Source organism: Oncorhynchus keta, chromosome 20 (assembly GCF_023373465.1).
Source record: "Oncorhynchus keta strain PuntledgeMale-10-30-2019 chromosome 20, Oket_V2, whole genome shotgun sequence".
NCBI lineage: Eukaryota > Metazoa > Chordata > Actinopteri > Salmoniformes > Salmonidae > Oncorhynchus > Oncorhynchus keta.
The window spans coordinates 31,421,730-31,438,280 of NC_068440.1; the positions used below are offsets into that span (position 1 = coordinate 31,421,730).

At 45.4% G+C, this 16,551-nt stretch overlaps 1 protein-coding gene across 4 annotated transcripts in view; it reads right to left on the minus strand.

Annotated features, from left to right (window-relative positions):
- elmo1 (engulfment and cell motility 1 (ced-12 homolog, C. elegans)) overlaps nucleotides 1–16,551 on the minus strand; it is a 192,756-nt gene that overhangs the window by 127,051 nt on the left and 49,154 nt on the right. For all 4 annotated transcript variants that reach the window (XM_052472646.1, XM_052472647.1, XM_052472648.1 and 1 more), the window contains 5 exons: nucleotides 13,896–14,035; nucleotides 10,400–10,440; nucleotides 9,320–9,392; nucleotides 9,157–9,207; nucleotides 8,098–8,267 (listed from right to left, as the gene is read on the minus strand). In XM_052472646.1, the coding sequence (XP_052328606.1) occupies nucleotides 8,098–8,267; nucleotides 9,157–9,207; nucleotides 9,320–9,392; nucleotides 10,400–10,440; nucleotides 13,896–13,973 (413 nt within the window). In that variant the 5' untranslated portion in view covers nucleotides 13,974–14,035. The remainder of the gene's footprint in view (nucleotides 1–8,097; nucleotides 8,268–9,156; nucleotides 9,208–9,319; nucleotides 9,393–10,399; nucleotides 10,441–13,895; nucleotides 14,036–16,551) is intronic.

Sequence of the window (16,551 nt, forward strand, 5' to 3'; positions counted from 1 at the left end):
ATACACTAACAGAATGGAAGGTACTAGTTCCCATTGTAGAGGACAGATACACTAACAGAATGGAAGGTACTAGTTCACATTGTAGAGGACGGATACACTAACAGAATGGAAGGTACTAGTTCACATTGTAGAGGACGGATACACTAACAGAATGGAAGGTACTAGTTCACATTGTAGAGGACAGATACACTAACAGAATGGAAGGTACTAGTTCACATTGTAGAGGACAGATATACTAACAGAATGGAAGGTACTAGTTCACATTGTAGAGGACAGATACACTAACAGAATGGAAGGTACTAGTTCACATTGTAGAGGACAGATACACTAACAGAATGGAAGGTACTAGTTCACATTGTAGAGGACAGATACACTAACAGAATGGAAGGTACTAGTTCACATTGTAGAGGACAGATACACTAACAGAATGGAAGGTACTAGTTCACATTGTAGAGGACAGATACACTAACAGAATGGAAGGTACTAGTTCACATTGTAGAGGACAGATACACTAACAGAATGGAAGGTACTAGTTCACATTGTAGAGGACAGCAACACTAACAGAATGGAAGGTACTAGTTCACATTGTAGAGGACAGATACACTAACAGAATGGAAGGTACTAGTTCACATTGTAGAGGACAGATACACTAACAGAATGGAAGGTACTAGTTCACATTGTAGAGGACAGATATACTAACAGAATGGAAGGTACTAGTTCACATTGTAGAGGACAGATACACTAACAGAATGGAAGGTACTAGTTCACATTGTAGAGGACAGATACACTAACAGAATGGAAGGTACTAGTTCACATTGTAGAGGACCGATACACTAACAGAATGGAAGGTACTAGTTCACATTGTAGAGGACAGTAACACTAACAGAATGGAAGGAACTAGTTCACATTGTAGAGGACAGATACACTAACAGAATGGAAGGTACTAGTTCACATTGTAGAGGACGGTAACACTAACAGAATGGAAGGTACTAGTTCACATTGTAGAGGACAGATATACTAACGGAATGGAAGGTACTAGTTCACATTGTAGAGGACAGATACACTAACAGAATGGAAGGTACTAGTTCACATTGTAGAGGACAGTAACACTAACAGAATGGAAGGTACTAGTTCACATTGTAGAGGACAGATACACTAACAGAATGGAAGGTACTAGTTCACATTGTAGAGGACAGTAACACTAACAGAATGGAAGGTACTAGTTCACATTGTAGAGGACAGATACACTAACAGAATGGAAGGTACTAGTTCACATTGTAGAGGACAGATACACTAACAGAATGGAAGGTACTAGTTCACATTGTAGAGGACAGATACACTAACAGAATGGAATGTACTAGTTCCCATTGTAGAGGACAGATACACTAACAGAATGGAAGGTACTAGTTCCCATTGTAGAGGACAGATACACTAACAGAATGGAAGGTACTAGTTCCCATTGTAGAGGACAGATACACTAACAGAATGGAAGGTACTAGTTCCCATTGTAGAGGACAGATACACTAACAGAATGGAAGGTACTAGTTCACATTGTAGAGGACAGATACACTAACAGAATGGAAGGTACTAGTTCACATTGTAGAGGACCGATACACTAACAGAATGGAAGGTACTAGTTCACATTGTAGAGGACAGATACACTAACAGAATGGAAGGTACTAGTTCACATTGTAGAGGACAGATACACTAACAGAATGGAAGGTACTAGTTCACATTGTAGAGGACCGATACACTAACAGAATGGAAGGTACTAGTTCACATTGTAGAGGACAGATACACTAACAGAATGGAAGGTACTAGTTCACATTGTAGAGGACAGATATACTAACAGAATGGAAGGTACTAGTTCACATTGTAGAGGACAGATACACTAACAGAATGGAAGGTACTAGTTCACATTGTAGAGGACAGATACAATAACAGAATGGAAGGTACTAGTTCACATTGTAGAGGACAGATACACTAACAGAATGGAAGGTACTAGTTCACATTGTAGAGGACCGATACACTAACAGAATGGAAGGTACTAGTTCACATTGTAGAGGACAGTAACACTAACAGAATGGAAGGTACTAGTTCACATTGTAGAGGACCGATACACTAACAGAATGGAAGGTACTAATTCACATTGTAGAGGACAGATACACTAACAGAATGGAAGGTACTAGTTCACATTGTAGAGGACCGATACACTAACAGAATGGAAGGTACTAGTTCACATTGTAGAGGACAGTAACACTAATAGAATGGAAGGTACTAGTTCACATTGTAGAGGACAGATACACTAACAGAATGGAAGGTACTAGTTCACATTGTAGAGGACAGATACACTAACAGAATGGAAGGTACTAGTTCACATTGTAGAGGACAGATACACTAACAGAATGGAAGGTACTAGTTCACATTGTAGAGGACAGATACACTAACAGAATGGAAGGTACTAGTTCACATTGTAGAGGACAGTAACACTAACAGAATGGAAGGTACTAGTTCACATTGTAGAGGACAGATACACTAACAGAATGGAAGGTACTAGTTCACATTGTAGAGGACAGATACACTAACAGAATGGAAGGTACTAGTTCACATTGTAGAGGACAGATACACTAACAGAATGGAAGGTACTAGTTCATATTGTAGAGGACCGTTACACTAACAGAATGGAAGGTACTAGTTCACATTGTAGAGGACAGATACACTAACAGAATGGAAGGTACTAGTTCACATTGTAGAGGACAGTAACACTAAAAGTAATTCCAAGAGGCAGAGAGACTCTTTGTGGTCTATCAGGGCTGACCTTGCATGGTGCAGCCCTTTGCATGCGAGCAGCTAACTAGGAAGTCTCTCTGGGCTGGGGCGGCATAATGAGGATGGCATGGAGCAGAACAGTGTGTGTGTGTCACTATTTGGCCCAGTGTGTGTGTGTGTGTGTGTGTGTGTGTGTGTGTGTGTGTGTGTGTGTGTGTGTGTGTGTGTGTGTGTGTGTGTGTGTGTGTGTGTGTGTGTGTGTGTGTGAGACCGCTGAGGCCCTGTAAATCATGTGTCCAGAGCCCTCAGGCTAGCCATCCATGAGAGGCTCCTGGGAATGACAAGCATTTGTTTGGATTCAGGGCCGTTCAGTACAGTAGAGTGGAAACAGATCTGGGGGACTGGAGACATCTGACTGTGTGTCATTGAATGGGGGGTGGAAGTGTGTGAGAAAGAGATGGTGTGTGTGTGCACATGCAAATATGTGCATCTTGTGAGAGTCTCCAATGTGCGTTTTGACTCCATAATCACTCTATGCTCACACAGCATGGCCCTGGCTCTCTCTCTCTCTCTCTCTCTCTCCCTCCCTCCCTCCCTCCGCCAATCATCAAGGACAACAACCACCTGAGCAACTGCCTGTTCACTCCTTCATCCCGAAGGCGAGGTCAGTACAGGTGCATCAAAGCTGGGACCGAGAGACTGAAAATCAACTTCTATCTCAAGGCCATCAGACTGTTAAACAGCCATCACTAACATTGAGTGGCTGCTGCCAACACACTGACTCAACTCCAGCCACTTTAATAATGGGAATGGATGGGAATTGATGGAAATTTATGTAAAAAATGTATCACTAGCCACTTTAAACAATGCCACTTCATATAATGTTAACATACCCTACATTACTCATCTCATATGTACAGTGCCTTGCGAAAGTATTCGGCCCCCTTGAACTTTGCAACCTTTTGCCACATTTCAGGCTTCAAACATAAAGATATAAAACTGTATTTCTTTGTGAAGAATCAACAAGTGGGACACAATCATGAAGTGGAACGACATTTATTGGATATTTCAAACTTTAACAAATCAAAAACTGAAAAATTGGGCGTGCAAAATTATTCAGCCCCTTTACTTTCAGTGCAGCAAACTCTCTCCAGAAGTTCAGTGAGGATCTCTGAATGATCCAATGTTGACCTAAATGACTAATGATAAATACAATCCACCTGTGTGTAATCAAGTCTCCGTATAAATGCACCTGCACTGTGATAGTCTCAGAGGTCCGTTAAAAGCTCAGAGAGCATCATGAAGAACAAGGAACACACCAGGCAGGTCCGGGATACTGTTGTGAAGAAGTTTAAAGCCGGATTTGGATACAAAAAGATTTCCCAAGCTTTAAACATCCCAAGGAGCACTGTGCATATTGAAATGGAAGGAGTATCAGGCCACTGCAAATCTACCAAGACCTGGCCGTCCCTCTAAACTTTCAGCTCATACAAGGAGAAGACTGATCAGAGATGCAGCCAAGAGGCCCATGATCACTCTGGATGAACTGCAGAGATCTACAGCTGAGGTGGGAGACTCTGTCCATAGGACAACAATCAGTCGTATATTGCACAAATCTGGCCTTTATGGAAGAGTGGCAAGAAGAAAGCCATTTCTTAAAGATATCCATAAAAAGTGTTGTTTAAAGTTTGCCACAAGCCACCTGGGAGACACACCAAACACGTGGAATAAGGTGCTCTGGTCAGATGAAACCAAAATTGAACTTTTTGGCAACAATGCAAAATGTTATGTTTGGCGTAAAAGCAACACAGCTCATCACCCTGAAAATACCATCCCCACTGTCAAACATGGTGGTGGCAGCATCATGGTTTGGGCCTGCTTTTCTTCAGCAGGGACAGGGATGATGGTTAAAATTGATGGGAAGATGGATGGAGCCAAATACAGGACCATTCTGGAAGAAAACCTAATGGAGTCTGCTAAAGACCTGAGACTGGGACGGAGATTTTGTCTTCCAACAAGACAATGATCCAAAACATAAAGCAAAATCTACAATGGAATGGTTCAAAAATAAACATATCCAGGTGTTAGAATGGCCAAGTCAAAGTCCAGACCTGAATCCAATCGAGAATCTGTGGAAAGAACTGAAAACTGCTGTTCACAAATGCTCTCCATCCAACCTCACTGAGCTCGAGCTGTTTTGCAAGGAGGAATGGGAAAAAATTTCAGTCTCTCGATGTGCAAAACTGATAGAGACATACCCCAAGCGACTTACAGCTGTAATCGCTACAAAGTAATAACTTAAGGGGGCTGAATAATTTTGCACGCCCAATTTTTCAGTTTTTGAGTTGTTAAAAAGTTTGAAATATCCAATAAATGTTGTTCCACTTCATGATTGTGTCCCACTTGTTGTTGATTCTTCACAAAAAAATACAGTTTTATATCTTTATGTTTGAAGCCTGAAATGTGGCAAAAGGTCGCAAAGTTCAAGGGGGCCGAATACTTTCGCAAGGCACTGTATGTGTAAATACTGTACTCTATCATCTACTGCATCTTGCTATCTTTATGTATCACTAGCCACTTTAAACTCTGCCACTTTTATGTTTACATACCCTACATTACTCATCTCATATGTATATACTGTACTCGATACCACTCATTCATATATCTTTATGTACATATTCTTTATCCCTTTACACTTTTGTGTATAAGGTAGTAGTTTTGGAATTGTTAGATTACTCGTTTTTTATTACTGCACTGTCGGAACTAGAAGCACAAGCATTTCGCTGCACTCACATTAACATCTGCTAACCATGTGCATGTGACAAATCAAATTTGATTTGAAGCCTCTCTCTCATGCTCAACCAACTCTCTCTCCCTCTCCCTGCCTGCCTCTCAACCCTCTCCCTCTCCCTTCCGGCCTCACAACGTTCTCCCTCTCCCTGCCTGCCTCACAACGTTCTCCCTCTCCCTGCCTGCCTCACAACGTTCTCCCTCTCCCTGCCTGCCTCTCAACCCTCTCCCTGCCTGCCTCTCAACCCTCTCCCTGCCTGCCTCTCAACCCTCTCCCTGTCTGCCTCTCAACCCTCTCCCTGCCTGCCTCTCAACCCTCTCCCTCTCTCCCTGCCTGCCTCTCAACCAACTCTCCCTCTCTCCCTGCCTGCCTCTCAACCAACTCTCTCCCTCTCTCCCTGCCTGCCTCTCAACCAACTCTCTCCCTCTCTCCCTGCCTGCCTCTCAACCAACTCTCTCCCTCTCTCCCTGCCTGCCTCTCAACCAACTCTCTCCCTCTCTCCCTGCCTGCCTCTCAACCAACTCTCTCCCTCTCTCCCTGCCTGCCTCTCAACCAACTCTCTCCCTCTCTCCTTGCCTCTCAACCAACTCTCTCCCTCTCTCCTTGCCTCTCAACCAACTCTCTCCCTCTCTCCTTGCCTCTCAACCAACTCTCTCCCTCTCTCCTTGCCTCTCAACCAACTCTCTCCCTCTCTCCTTGCCTCTCAACCAACTCTCTCCCTCTCTCCTTGCCTCTCAACCAACTCTCTCCCTCTCTCCTTGCCTCTCAACCAACTCTCTCCCTCTCTCCTTGCCTCTCAACCAACTCTCTCCCTCTCTCCTTGCCTCTCAACCAACTCTCTCTTCTTACCTCTCAACCAACGCTCTATCCTTGCCTCTCAACCAACGCTCTATCCTTGCCTCTCAACCAACGCTCTATCCTTGCCTCTCAACCAACTCTCCCTCTCTCCTTACCTCTCAACCAACTCTCTCCCTCTCTCCTTGCCTCTCAACCAACTCTCTCCCTCTCTCCTTGCCTCTCAACCAACTCTCTCTTCTTACCTCTCAACCAACGCTCTATCCTTGCCTCTCAACCAACTCTCTCTCCTTGCCTCTCAACCCTCTCGCTCTCCTTGCCTCTCAACCCTCTCGCTCTCCCCGCCTCTCAACCCTCTCCCCGCCTCTCAACCCTCTCCCCGCCTCTCAACCCTCTCCCCGCCTCTCAACCCTCTCCCCGCCTCTCAACCCTCTCCTCGCCTCTCAACCCTCTCCTCGCCTCTCAACCCCCTCCTCGCCTCTCAACCCTCTCGCTCTCCTCGCCTCTCAACCAGCCTGCCTGCCTGCCTCTCTCCGCCTGCCTGCCTCCCTCTCCATGCCCCTCAACCATCTCCTTCTCTCCCTCTCCTTGCCGCTCAACCAACTCCCTCTCCCTGCCTCTCAACCCCCTCTCTCTCCTCCTTCCTCAACCCTTTCTCTCACTCTCTCTCCCTGCCTCTCAACCCGCTCTCTCTCCCCTCTCTCACCTCCTTCCTCTCAACCCGCTCCCCCACGGGGTTCCAGTCAACATCACGGCTGAGAAACTCCACCTCAGCAAAACGCCACTGCCTGCCCTTGCCATAACCTTCAGCTGAGACAGAGTCTACTTCCCGAATGGCACCCTAGTCCCGTCATAGTGCACTACTTTGCCCTGAGCCGTAGTAGAGCACTGAGGAATAGTTTGTCATTTGAGACATAGCCAACTTCCCAGGCCCAAAGCCCAGCGAGACAGACCACGCTTTATTTATAGAACCCTGCTTGGGGATGGGGTGGGGCCGCCAGGGGTTTGGTTGGGATGAGGTGGAATGGATTGTGGGAGGGTATAATTGTAAAAAAAAAAAAAAAAATGTGATTCTCATTGACTGTACTTATAAAATGACTTAATAAAACAATTGTGCACAAAAAAAGAGAACACTGCTGGGTCAGGACCGGCTCTGTCTGGATAATTTGGAGCTTGTCGGTTGTTGTAAGTAGGAGTGTCTGAAAGTGTAAAGCTCAGAGAAACATTGCAGCTGTTCCTCAGTCCAAGCGCCTTGTCTAAAGCTGTGTGCAGCTGTCAGAGAAAGCAAGGCTGGCACTTTGACAGCATCAGCATCACACGACACGTGTACACAAGATTCTTTATCAGTTAGTCATTGGGGTCAAATATTTTCCCATGAGGATACTATGAATTCAGGTGCTGCACTAGGGTCAGTTTTTGCCCCTACCCTCTCAGGATAGACAGTGCACCTGCAAGGGCTTCAGTTCCCCAAAACCTGATCTGAGACCTGCTGACTGAACACACCTAAGGTTGTCTGTAGTACTGTGTACCACACTGGGGCTGACCCTGGTACAGACCACGTCACCCTGTGGTACTAAATCCTCCAGAGAACCTCAGAGCCCATCCACTCCATAGACTCTACATTAGTTGGCAGATAGGAGATGAGATATGTGACTCAGTGGCTTTTACTGGGGGCAAGTCAGCTAAATCTGAGGTGGAGAAAGGAGGAGAGAAGAAGGGAGGAGAGAAAAGAAAGTACGTACTCTGTGCCGCTCTCCACCATCTGTGTGAGCAGTGAGATGCCGTCCAGGTTGATGAACTCTTGGGCGAAGGTGACGTCTCTGGAAGAGTTGGCCAGGTCCTTTAGGGCCTCTAGCTTGGCATCCATACTAGATGACTGGATCCTCTCGTGGAGCTGGCCCGCCATCTGAGACTGGAGAGGAGAGGAGACAGCCGGGGAGAGGACAGAGACAGGGTTAAACACTGACCATATACACATGTTGAGTAGTTGTCTGAGACTGGAGTTAAAAGGATAGAGAACAGTGTACAGTGTAGGCCTGGCAAAGGGGGAAGACGGAGAGAGTTTTGCAGTCAACATACACAGTACACAGAGCCAGTTATTGACTTCACTGGCTTGAAGTGCTGGTAAAGACTGGTGTCGTTTCTCCCATAACGGATGGAGCTGATCGTACAACGTGTGTAAACTAAGTCAGGGCTTCCCTTTTGGCAGCCATGGCTTCAACACAGACTGTTATTGGCTTCAAGGGATAAACCAGGCCACAACAAGTATGTAGAGAAGGTGAAAAAAGTGCTATCTATCTAACCCTCTGCATGGGCCTGTCTGAAGAGAATTCCACCTCAACAGCAGACACCATTCCAGGCTCTGGAAGAATAACCTCTCAATCTATCTGAGGGATTAGAAGACCAAGGCAGGAGAAGTGGACAGGAGAGACTAAGATGTCATGGTAGGGATGGCAGACACTCTGTCGCAATACAGTTTCTAACACAATCATCATGTTACAAACAGGAAGGAATGATGGCCTAATGGTTGTGTGAGTTGAATAAGTAGTACATCACTCAACTTAACCCTAAACTGTGTCTTTCCACTTAACCTTAAATTCTCCAATACTCTGAAAGGTTTCAGTTAACTTTACTATGGAATTTGATGTTCAACTTCCCTTTCAAAATGGAGAAAAAGGTACATATATCACAAGGAGATGTAGCGTTTTAACATTAAACTATTGCAGCTCCATGAAGAAAGACTCCCTTCCTCTTTCAGTATGTTTGAGGAAAAACTAAATGACACATAAACCCAAACTTACAGGAGATGTTGTCAGTCGCAGTATAGAACCATTCTTTATGTCATTGCGATTCTGCGAAGACAGGAGAGGGACAACTTAGAGGTGATTTATAACATTAAATACTGAGGTGGATTATTATTGTTTAGTACAATATGACAAAGCTAACAAGAAAGTTGAAGCAAACCTTTTCTGTGATGTAGAAATTAGTGGAATCAGCATTTTGCAGAGCAAAGTTTTCGTGGTTCCCCAAAGACCATCTGAAGAAGAAAATGTAAAACTTTAAAACGCATTTGAGCTTTGAATTGGAAGAACAGTGCATCTCTCAATGGCAGATAAAAACACCCAGTAGGATTAGTATTTAAATATATTACATAAACACAACTACACAGCATTATCAGAGATGCAGTGTAATCAGAGATGCAGTGTAATCAGAGATGCAGTGTAATTAGAGATGCAGTGTAATCAGAGATGCAGTGTAATTAGAGATGCAGTGTAATTAGAGATGCAGTGTAATCAGAGATGCAGTGTAATCAGAGATGCAGTGTAATCAGAGATGCAGTGTAATCAGAGATGCAGTGTAATCAGAGATGCAGTGTAATCAGAGATGCAGTGTAATCAGAGATGCAGTGTAATCAGAGATGCAGTGTAATTAGAGATGCAGTGTAATCAGAGATGCAGTGTAATTAGAGATGCAGTGTAATCAGAGACAGCAGAGTAGAGACAGAGACAGCAGTGTAATTAGAGAGAGAGAGAGAGTGTAATCAGAGAGAGAGAGAGAGAGAGAGAGAGAGAGAGAGACAGAGAGAGAGAGAGTGTAAGAGAGAGAGAGAGAGAGAGAGAGAGAGAGAGAGAGAGAGAGAGAGAGAGAGAGAGAGAGACAGCGAGAGAGACAGCGAGAAAGAGAGAGAGAGAGAGAGACAGCGAGAGAGACAGCGAGAAAGAGAGAGAAGAGAGAGAAAGAGAGAAAGAGAGAGAGAGAAAGAGAGACAGAGAGAAAGAGAAAGAGAGAGAGACAGAGACAGAGAGAAAGAGAGAGAAAGAGAGAGAAAGAGAAAGAGAGAGAAAGAGACAGAGAGAAAGAGACAGAGAGAAAGAGACAGAGAGACAGAGACAGAGAGAAAGAGAGACAGAGAGACAGAGAGACAGAGAGACAGAGAGACAGAGAGACAGAGAGACAGAGAGAGAGAGATAGAGAGAGAGAGAGAGAGAGAGAGAGAGAGAGAGAGAGAGAGAGATAGAGAGATAGAGAGACATATTTCCTTACCCTTCGCACACCTCTTTGATAATGGCTGAGAGGGGCTTTTTCTGAGAAAATAAGAATGAGAAATGAGAAAGTATAGTTCATCCTCATTAGAAAACACGATATCCTTTAAGTTCAGCTACTTCAATGGAAGTGGGGGAACAATGACTTTATATTATATGAGATGAATTCAAATAGAACCACAGAGCATTCCCAGATCTGTTTGTGTCATCTTGCCAACACACATGGTCATTGTCACACCAGTTGGCAAGATGGCACAAACAGATCTGGGACCAGTCTACGTTTCTAACATCATGCAGGGCGGAGTGGTACAGTGGTCAGTGGTCGAGGAGCTGGACAGCATGGTCCAAACCCCATGTCAAAACAGGTCTAGGTCCCAAATGGCTCCCTATTCCCTACATAGTGCACTACTTTTGACCAGGGTGTCATTTGGGATGCACCCCAGCTGTTCTGCTGTTGAATCAACAACCATCTGCACATCATTATAGTTCCATAGTTCCATTTCAATGGTACCGTGTATAACTATGAAGTCCCTCTCCCGACAGAAGGGACAAAGGGAGGGGGTGTGTTGTTTGTTTTTGGAAGAGTTGTGTGTTTTAGTGACAGCCAGTATTTTATTTATTCATTTCACCTTTATTTAACCAGGTAGGCCAGTTGAGAACAAGTTCTCATTTACAACTGCGACCTGGCCAAGATAAAGCAACGCAGTGCGACACAAACAACACAGAGTTACGCATGGAATAAACAAAATGTACAGTCAATAACACAATAGAAAAGTATATATACATTGAGTGCAAATGAGGTAAGATTAGGGAGGTAAGGTAATAAATAGGCCGTAGTGGTGAAATAATTACAATTTAGAAATTAAACACAGGAGTGATAGATGTGCAGAAGATGAATGTGCAAGTAGAGATACTGGGGTGCAAAAGAGTAAGATAAATAAATTAAAGTATGGGGATGAGGTAGTTGGGTGGGCTATTGACAGATGGGCTATGTACGGGTGCAATGATCTGTAAGCTGCTCTGACAGCTGATGCTTAAAGTTAGTGAGGGAGAATCTCCAGCTTCAGTGATTTTTTGCAATTCGTTCCATACTAAAGTATTAATTTTAGTGTAAACACACGCACGAAACCTTAGCAGCAAAAAGTGGGCGACATGTCCACTAGCACCCCAGCCCCAGCTCTCTTCTCCCCCTTTCCCCTCTCCCCTTACCCCCTGGTCAACATGCATGGAACACACGCACAAAACCTTAGCAGCAAAAAGTGGGCGACATGTCCATTAGCACCCCAGCCCCAGCTCTCTTCTCCCCCATCCCACTCTACCCTTACCCCCTGGTCAGAGGCTTACTCCCTCCCAGCTGCTCCAGCCCCTCTGAGCTACACTAGCTAGCTTTATCTCATTAACATGTTCAGTACTTAGATCAATTCTCTGACGCTAAACAAGCAAATGTTTGGGTAGCAGCCTGGGAGGCACAGCAGCAGAGTTCTGGAGAGAAATAAACTGTGGTGCTGCACGATGGAGTGACGCAGAAGTTCTCTCTGAAGAGGCCCTTTAGATTTATGCAGAGCTAGTCTCAATGGGCTCCAGAGCACCGAGCAGAGCTGGTTTAACACAGTAAGAGTGACTCAGTCTCCAATGGAAGCAGGCAGGCATATGCTGCTAAAGTACAGAGGAGAGGATATATGGAGAGATGGAGGGAGGAGAGTAGAGAGAGGGATGAGAGGGAGGAGAGAGGAATGAGAGAGGGAGGAGAGTGTAGAGGGAGGAGAGGGAGGGAGGAAGGTGAGATGGAGGAGAGGGAGTGGAGTAGAGAGGGAGGGAGGGGAGTAGAGAGGGAGGGAGGGGAGTAGAGAGGGAGGAAAAGAGAGGGGGAGGAGAGGAGAGAGGGAGGAGAGGAGAGAGGAAAAGAGAGGGGGAGGAGAGGAGAGGGGGAGGAGAGGAGAGAGGAAAAGAGAGGGGGAGGAAGGGAGGAGAGGAGAGAGGAAAAGAGAGGGGGAGGAAAAGAGAGGGGGAGGAGAGGAGAGGGGGAGGAGAGGAGAGAGGAAAAGAGAGGGGGAGGAGAGAGGGAGGAGAGGAGAGAGGAAAAGAGAGGGGGAGGAGAGAGGGAGGAGAGGAGAGAGGAAAAGAGAGGGAGGGGGAGAGATATGGAGAGAGGGAGGAGAGATCGAGGGAGGAAGGATAGAGGGAGGGAGGGAGATAGGGGAGATAGAGGGAGGGGAGATAGAGGGAGGGGAGATACAGGGAGGGGAGATAGAGGGAGGGGAGATACAGGGAGGGGAGATACAGGGAGGGGAGATACAGGGAGGGAGATAGAGGGAGGGGAGATAGAGGGAGGGGAGATAGAGGGAGGGGAGATACAGGGAGGGGAGATACAGGGAGGGGAGATACAGGGAGGGGAGATACAGGGAGGGGAGATACAGGGAGGGAGATACAGGGAGGGAGATACAGGGAGGGGAGATACAGGGAGGGGAGATACAGGGAGGGGAGATACAGGGAGGGAGATACAGGGAGGGAGATACAGGGAGGGGAGATACAGGGAGGGGAGATACAGGGAGGGAGATACAGGGAGGGGAGATACAGGGAGGGGAGATACAGGGAGGGGAGATACAGGGAGGGAGATACAGGGAGGGAGATACAGGGAGGGGAGATACAGGGAGGGAGATACAGGGAGGGAGATACAGGGAGGGGAGATACAGGGAGGGAGATACAGGGAGGGAGATACAGGGAGGGAGATACAGGGAGGGAGATACAGGGAGGGGAGATACAGGGAGGGGAGATACAGGGAGGGAGATACAGGGAGGGAGATACAGGGAGGGGAGATACAGGGAGGGAGATACAGGGAGGGAGATACAGGGAGGGGAGATACAGGGAGGGAGATACAGGGAGGGAGATACAGGGAGGGAGATACAGGGAGGGAGATACAGGGAGGGAGATACAGGGAGGGAGATACAGGGAGGGAGATACAGGGAGGGATATACAGGGAGGGAGATACAGGGAGGGAGATAGATAGATCGAGAGGGAGGGAGGGAAATGCAAATGCATCCAACAAATGTATAGTCACAAGCTTGATGTAGTCATTGCATGTTATGAATATGGGATCAAATACTGCATTTTTACTACTATAATGCAGATAAGTGAATGTCCCAATACTTTTGGTCCCGTAAAAATGGGAGACTATGTGCAAAAAGTGGTGTAATTTCTAAACGGTTCACCTGATATGGATGAAAATACCCTCAAATTAGAGCTGACAATCTGCACTTTAACCTCATAGTCATTGTTTTACTCAGAAAACTTTGGGGGACCAAATAAAACCACCTGCGGGCTGGCCGCCAGTTGGGGAATGCTGCTCTAGGCTCTGAACAAGACTCGTGTCTGCACTAATCAGTCAGTCACAGGACTAGCATCACATAGGAATATCACCACTGGTTGTGAGACAATGTGTGAAAGCAGTACAGGCAGTCTATTGGGCAATGGACCTCTCTTTTTGATCAGGCACTGACCTGGTCTATCTCCATGAGCTTAGGGAAGGCCCCTGGCCACTCAATGGCCACCTTGACGATGTCGGAGGGCGGTGGCATGATGGCGGTGGAGGGGTATGGAGGTGCCTCTCACTGTCTCACTGAGGAGCTCTCATCCAAACCTGCAGGGGAGAGAAACAGACAGAGGGGGGTCACGTTATTCAATGGACAGAATAGAATAGACTAGAATTTATCCATTTGCTCTTAAATTCTAAATGTGTTGCTGACACAGCACTACGATACAGTAGCAATCCAACCCACTGCACGAAGAGGCACACTCACACAGTCTATATTCAAACCAAGTGACATCAATATTCAAAAGTTCACAAGGTCAGTGATGAAATATTCATGAGAGTTATGATGGAAAGTAAAAGATACCTTAATAGAAAATGACTCACGTAAAAGTGAAAGTTACCCAGTAAAATCCTACTTGAGTAAAAGTCTAAAAAAGTATTGGTTTTAAATACACTTAAGTATCCAAATGAAATGTATAAATCATTTTTACACTCCGTATATTAAGCAAACCAGACGGCACACATTGAATGACTAATATATATTTTTTACAGATGGCCAGTGTCATTTAAATGACACTCCAACACATATTTTACAAACAAAGCCTTTGTTTTTAGTGAGTCTGCCAGATAGATGCAGACGGGGATAACCAGGGACGGTCTCTTCAATTAAACCATTTCCTTGTCCTGCTAAGCATTCAACATGTAACAAGTACTTTCAGGTGTCAGAGAAAATGTATGGAGTAAAAAGTACATTAATTTATTTAGGAATGTAGTGAGGTAAAAGTATCAATAGTAAAGTACAGATATCCCCAAAAACGACTTAAGTCAAAATACTATAAAGTACTACTTAAGTACTTTACACCACTGACTAGGGCACAGCTTCCTTAAGTGTATTCATTACACTCACTTATACAGATCCCAGATCAGGCCAAATATTGCAATAGCAAAAGTGCAGTTGGCTTGTTCTGCATCCCAAATTGCACCATAGAGCTCTGGTCAAAAGTAGTGTAGAAAACATTAGGAACACCTTCCTAATATTGAGTTGCACCCCCTTTTGTCCTCAGAACAGCCTCAATTCATCAGGCCATGGACGCTAACAGCTGTCGAAAGCGTTCCGCAGGGAAGCTGGCCCATGTTGACTCAAATGCTTCCCACAGTTGTGTCATGTTGGCTGGATATCCTTTGGTTGGTGGACCATTCTTGATAAACACAGGAAACTGTTGAGTATGAAAAACCCAGCAGCATTGCAGTTCTTGATACAAACCTGTGCACCTGACACCTACTACCATACCCCGTTCAAAGACACTTCAATATTTTGTCTTGTCCGTTCACCCTCTGAATGGCAGACAAACACAATCCATGTCTCAGTTGTCGCAACGATTAAAAATACGTCTTTAACTCGTCTCTTCCCCTTCATTGACAGTGATTGAAGTGGATTTAACAAGTGACATCAATAAGGCATCATAGCTTTCACCTGGATTCACCTGGTCAGTCTGTCATGGAAAGAGCAGGTGTTCCTAATGTTTTGTACACTGGGTGTATATAGGGAGTAATTGGGCACAACCATATAAGACTGTACCAACAAATAGTACCGACAAATTGTAAACAAACAAATGGATTGACAAAGAAACTGTCATCAAGCATTTCACTGCAAAAAACTTTGTCCACAATAGCCTGTATGTACGATACCCAAGAAATTAAACCACGGCATAACAGAAAGAGTCAGAGTGGGCCTCCACAGTGGTGATGCTACTAAACTTGACCTCAGCAGCTCATCTCCAGGGGCCAGGGTGTGTCGTGCTTGGCTCTGGGTGATAAGAGCAGTGGTGTGACACAGGGCAGGCAGCATCAGAGGTGTTACAGGCCTGAGGAGCATTAGCAGACACACACACCCACAATTCTCACACACACACACACACAAAAACTCACACCCACAACTCTCACAACTCTCACACCCACAACTCACACCCACAACTCACACAACTCTCTCACACACACACCACTCGCACAAAACTCACTCACACGCACAAAACTCACTCACACGCACAAAACACTCACACGCACAAAACTCACATGCACACTTGTGTGCGCACACTCATGCTCACTCAGACACACACATTTTCTCTCTGAGACACACACACACCTGGCAGTGAACAGTAATCCTGTGTGACTCAGGCCAGGGATGAAAGCGCTGAGTATTACTGAGAAAGCAGAAAGAAAGAGGTTTAGCAGAGAGATGGATGGAGAGATGGTCTGATTCCCCCTGGCTTTCTCAGATAAGACTGGTTAAATTGCCATCTGCACTCAGAGAAGACTGGACACAGACTACGGAATATTTGATTTCAAACCACAAGTGAGGACTTCATCATATGACGACACCAAATGTCCATCCAAAATGGAAATAGTGTATACGGAGTACTGTAGATATAGAATACGTACCAAATGACACCCTATAACTTAGGTAGTGCACCACTTTTGCCCCCTAACCTATGGGCTCTAGTTAAAAGTAGTGCACTACACAGGGAATAAATAGGGGTCCCATTTGGGACACAGGCAGTATACCAAGCACTGTAGATATGCAAAACCCAGCCAAGCAACATTGTGTTATTTATTCAGTATTTCAG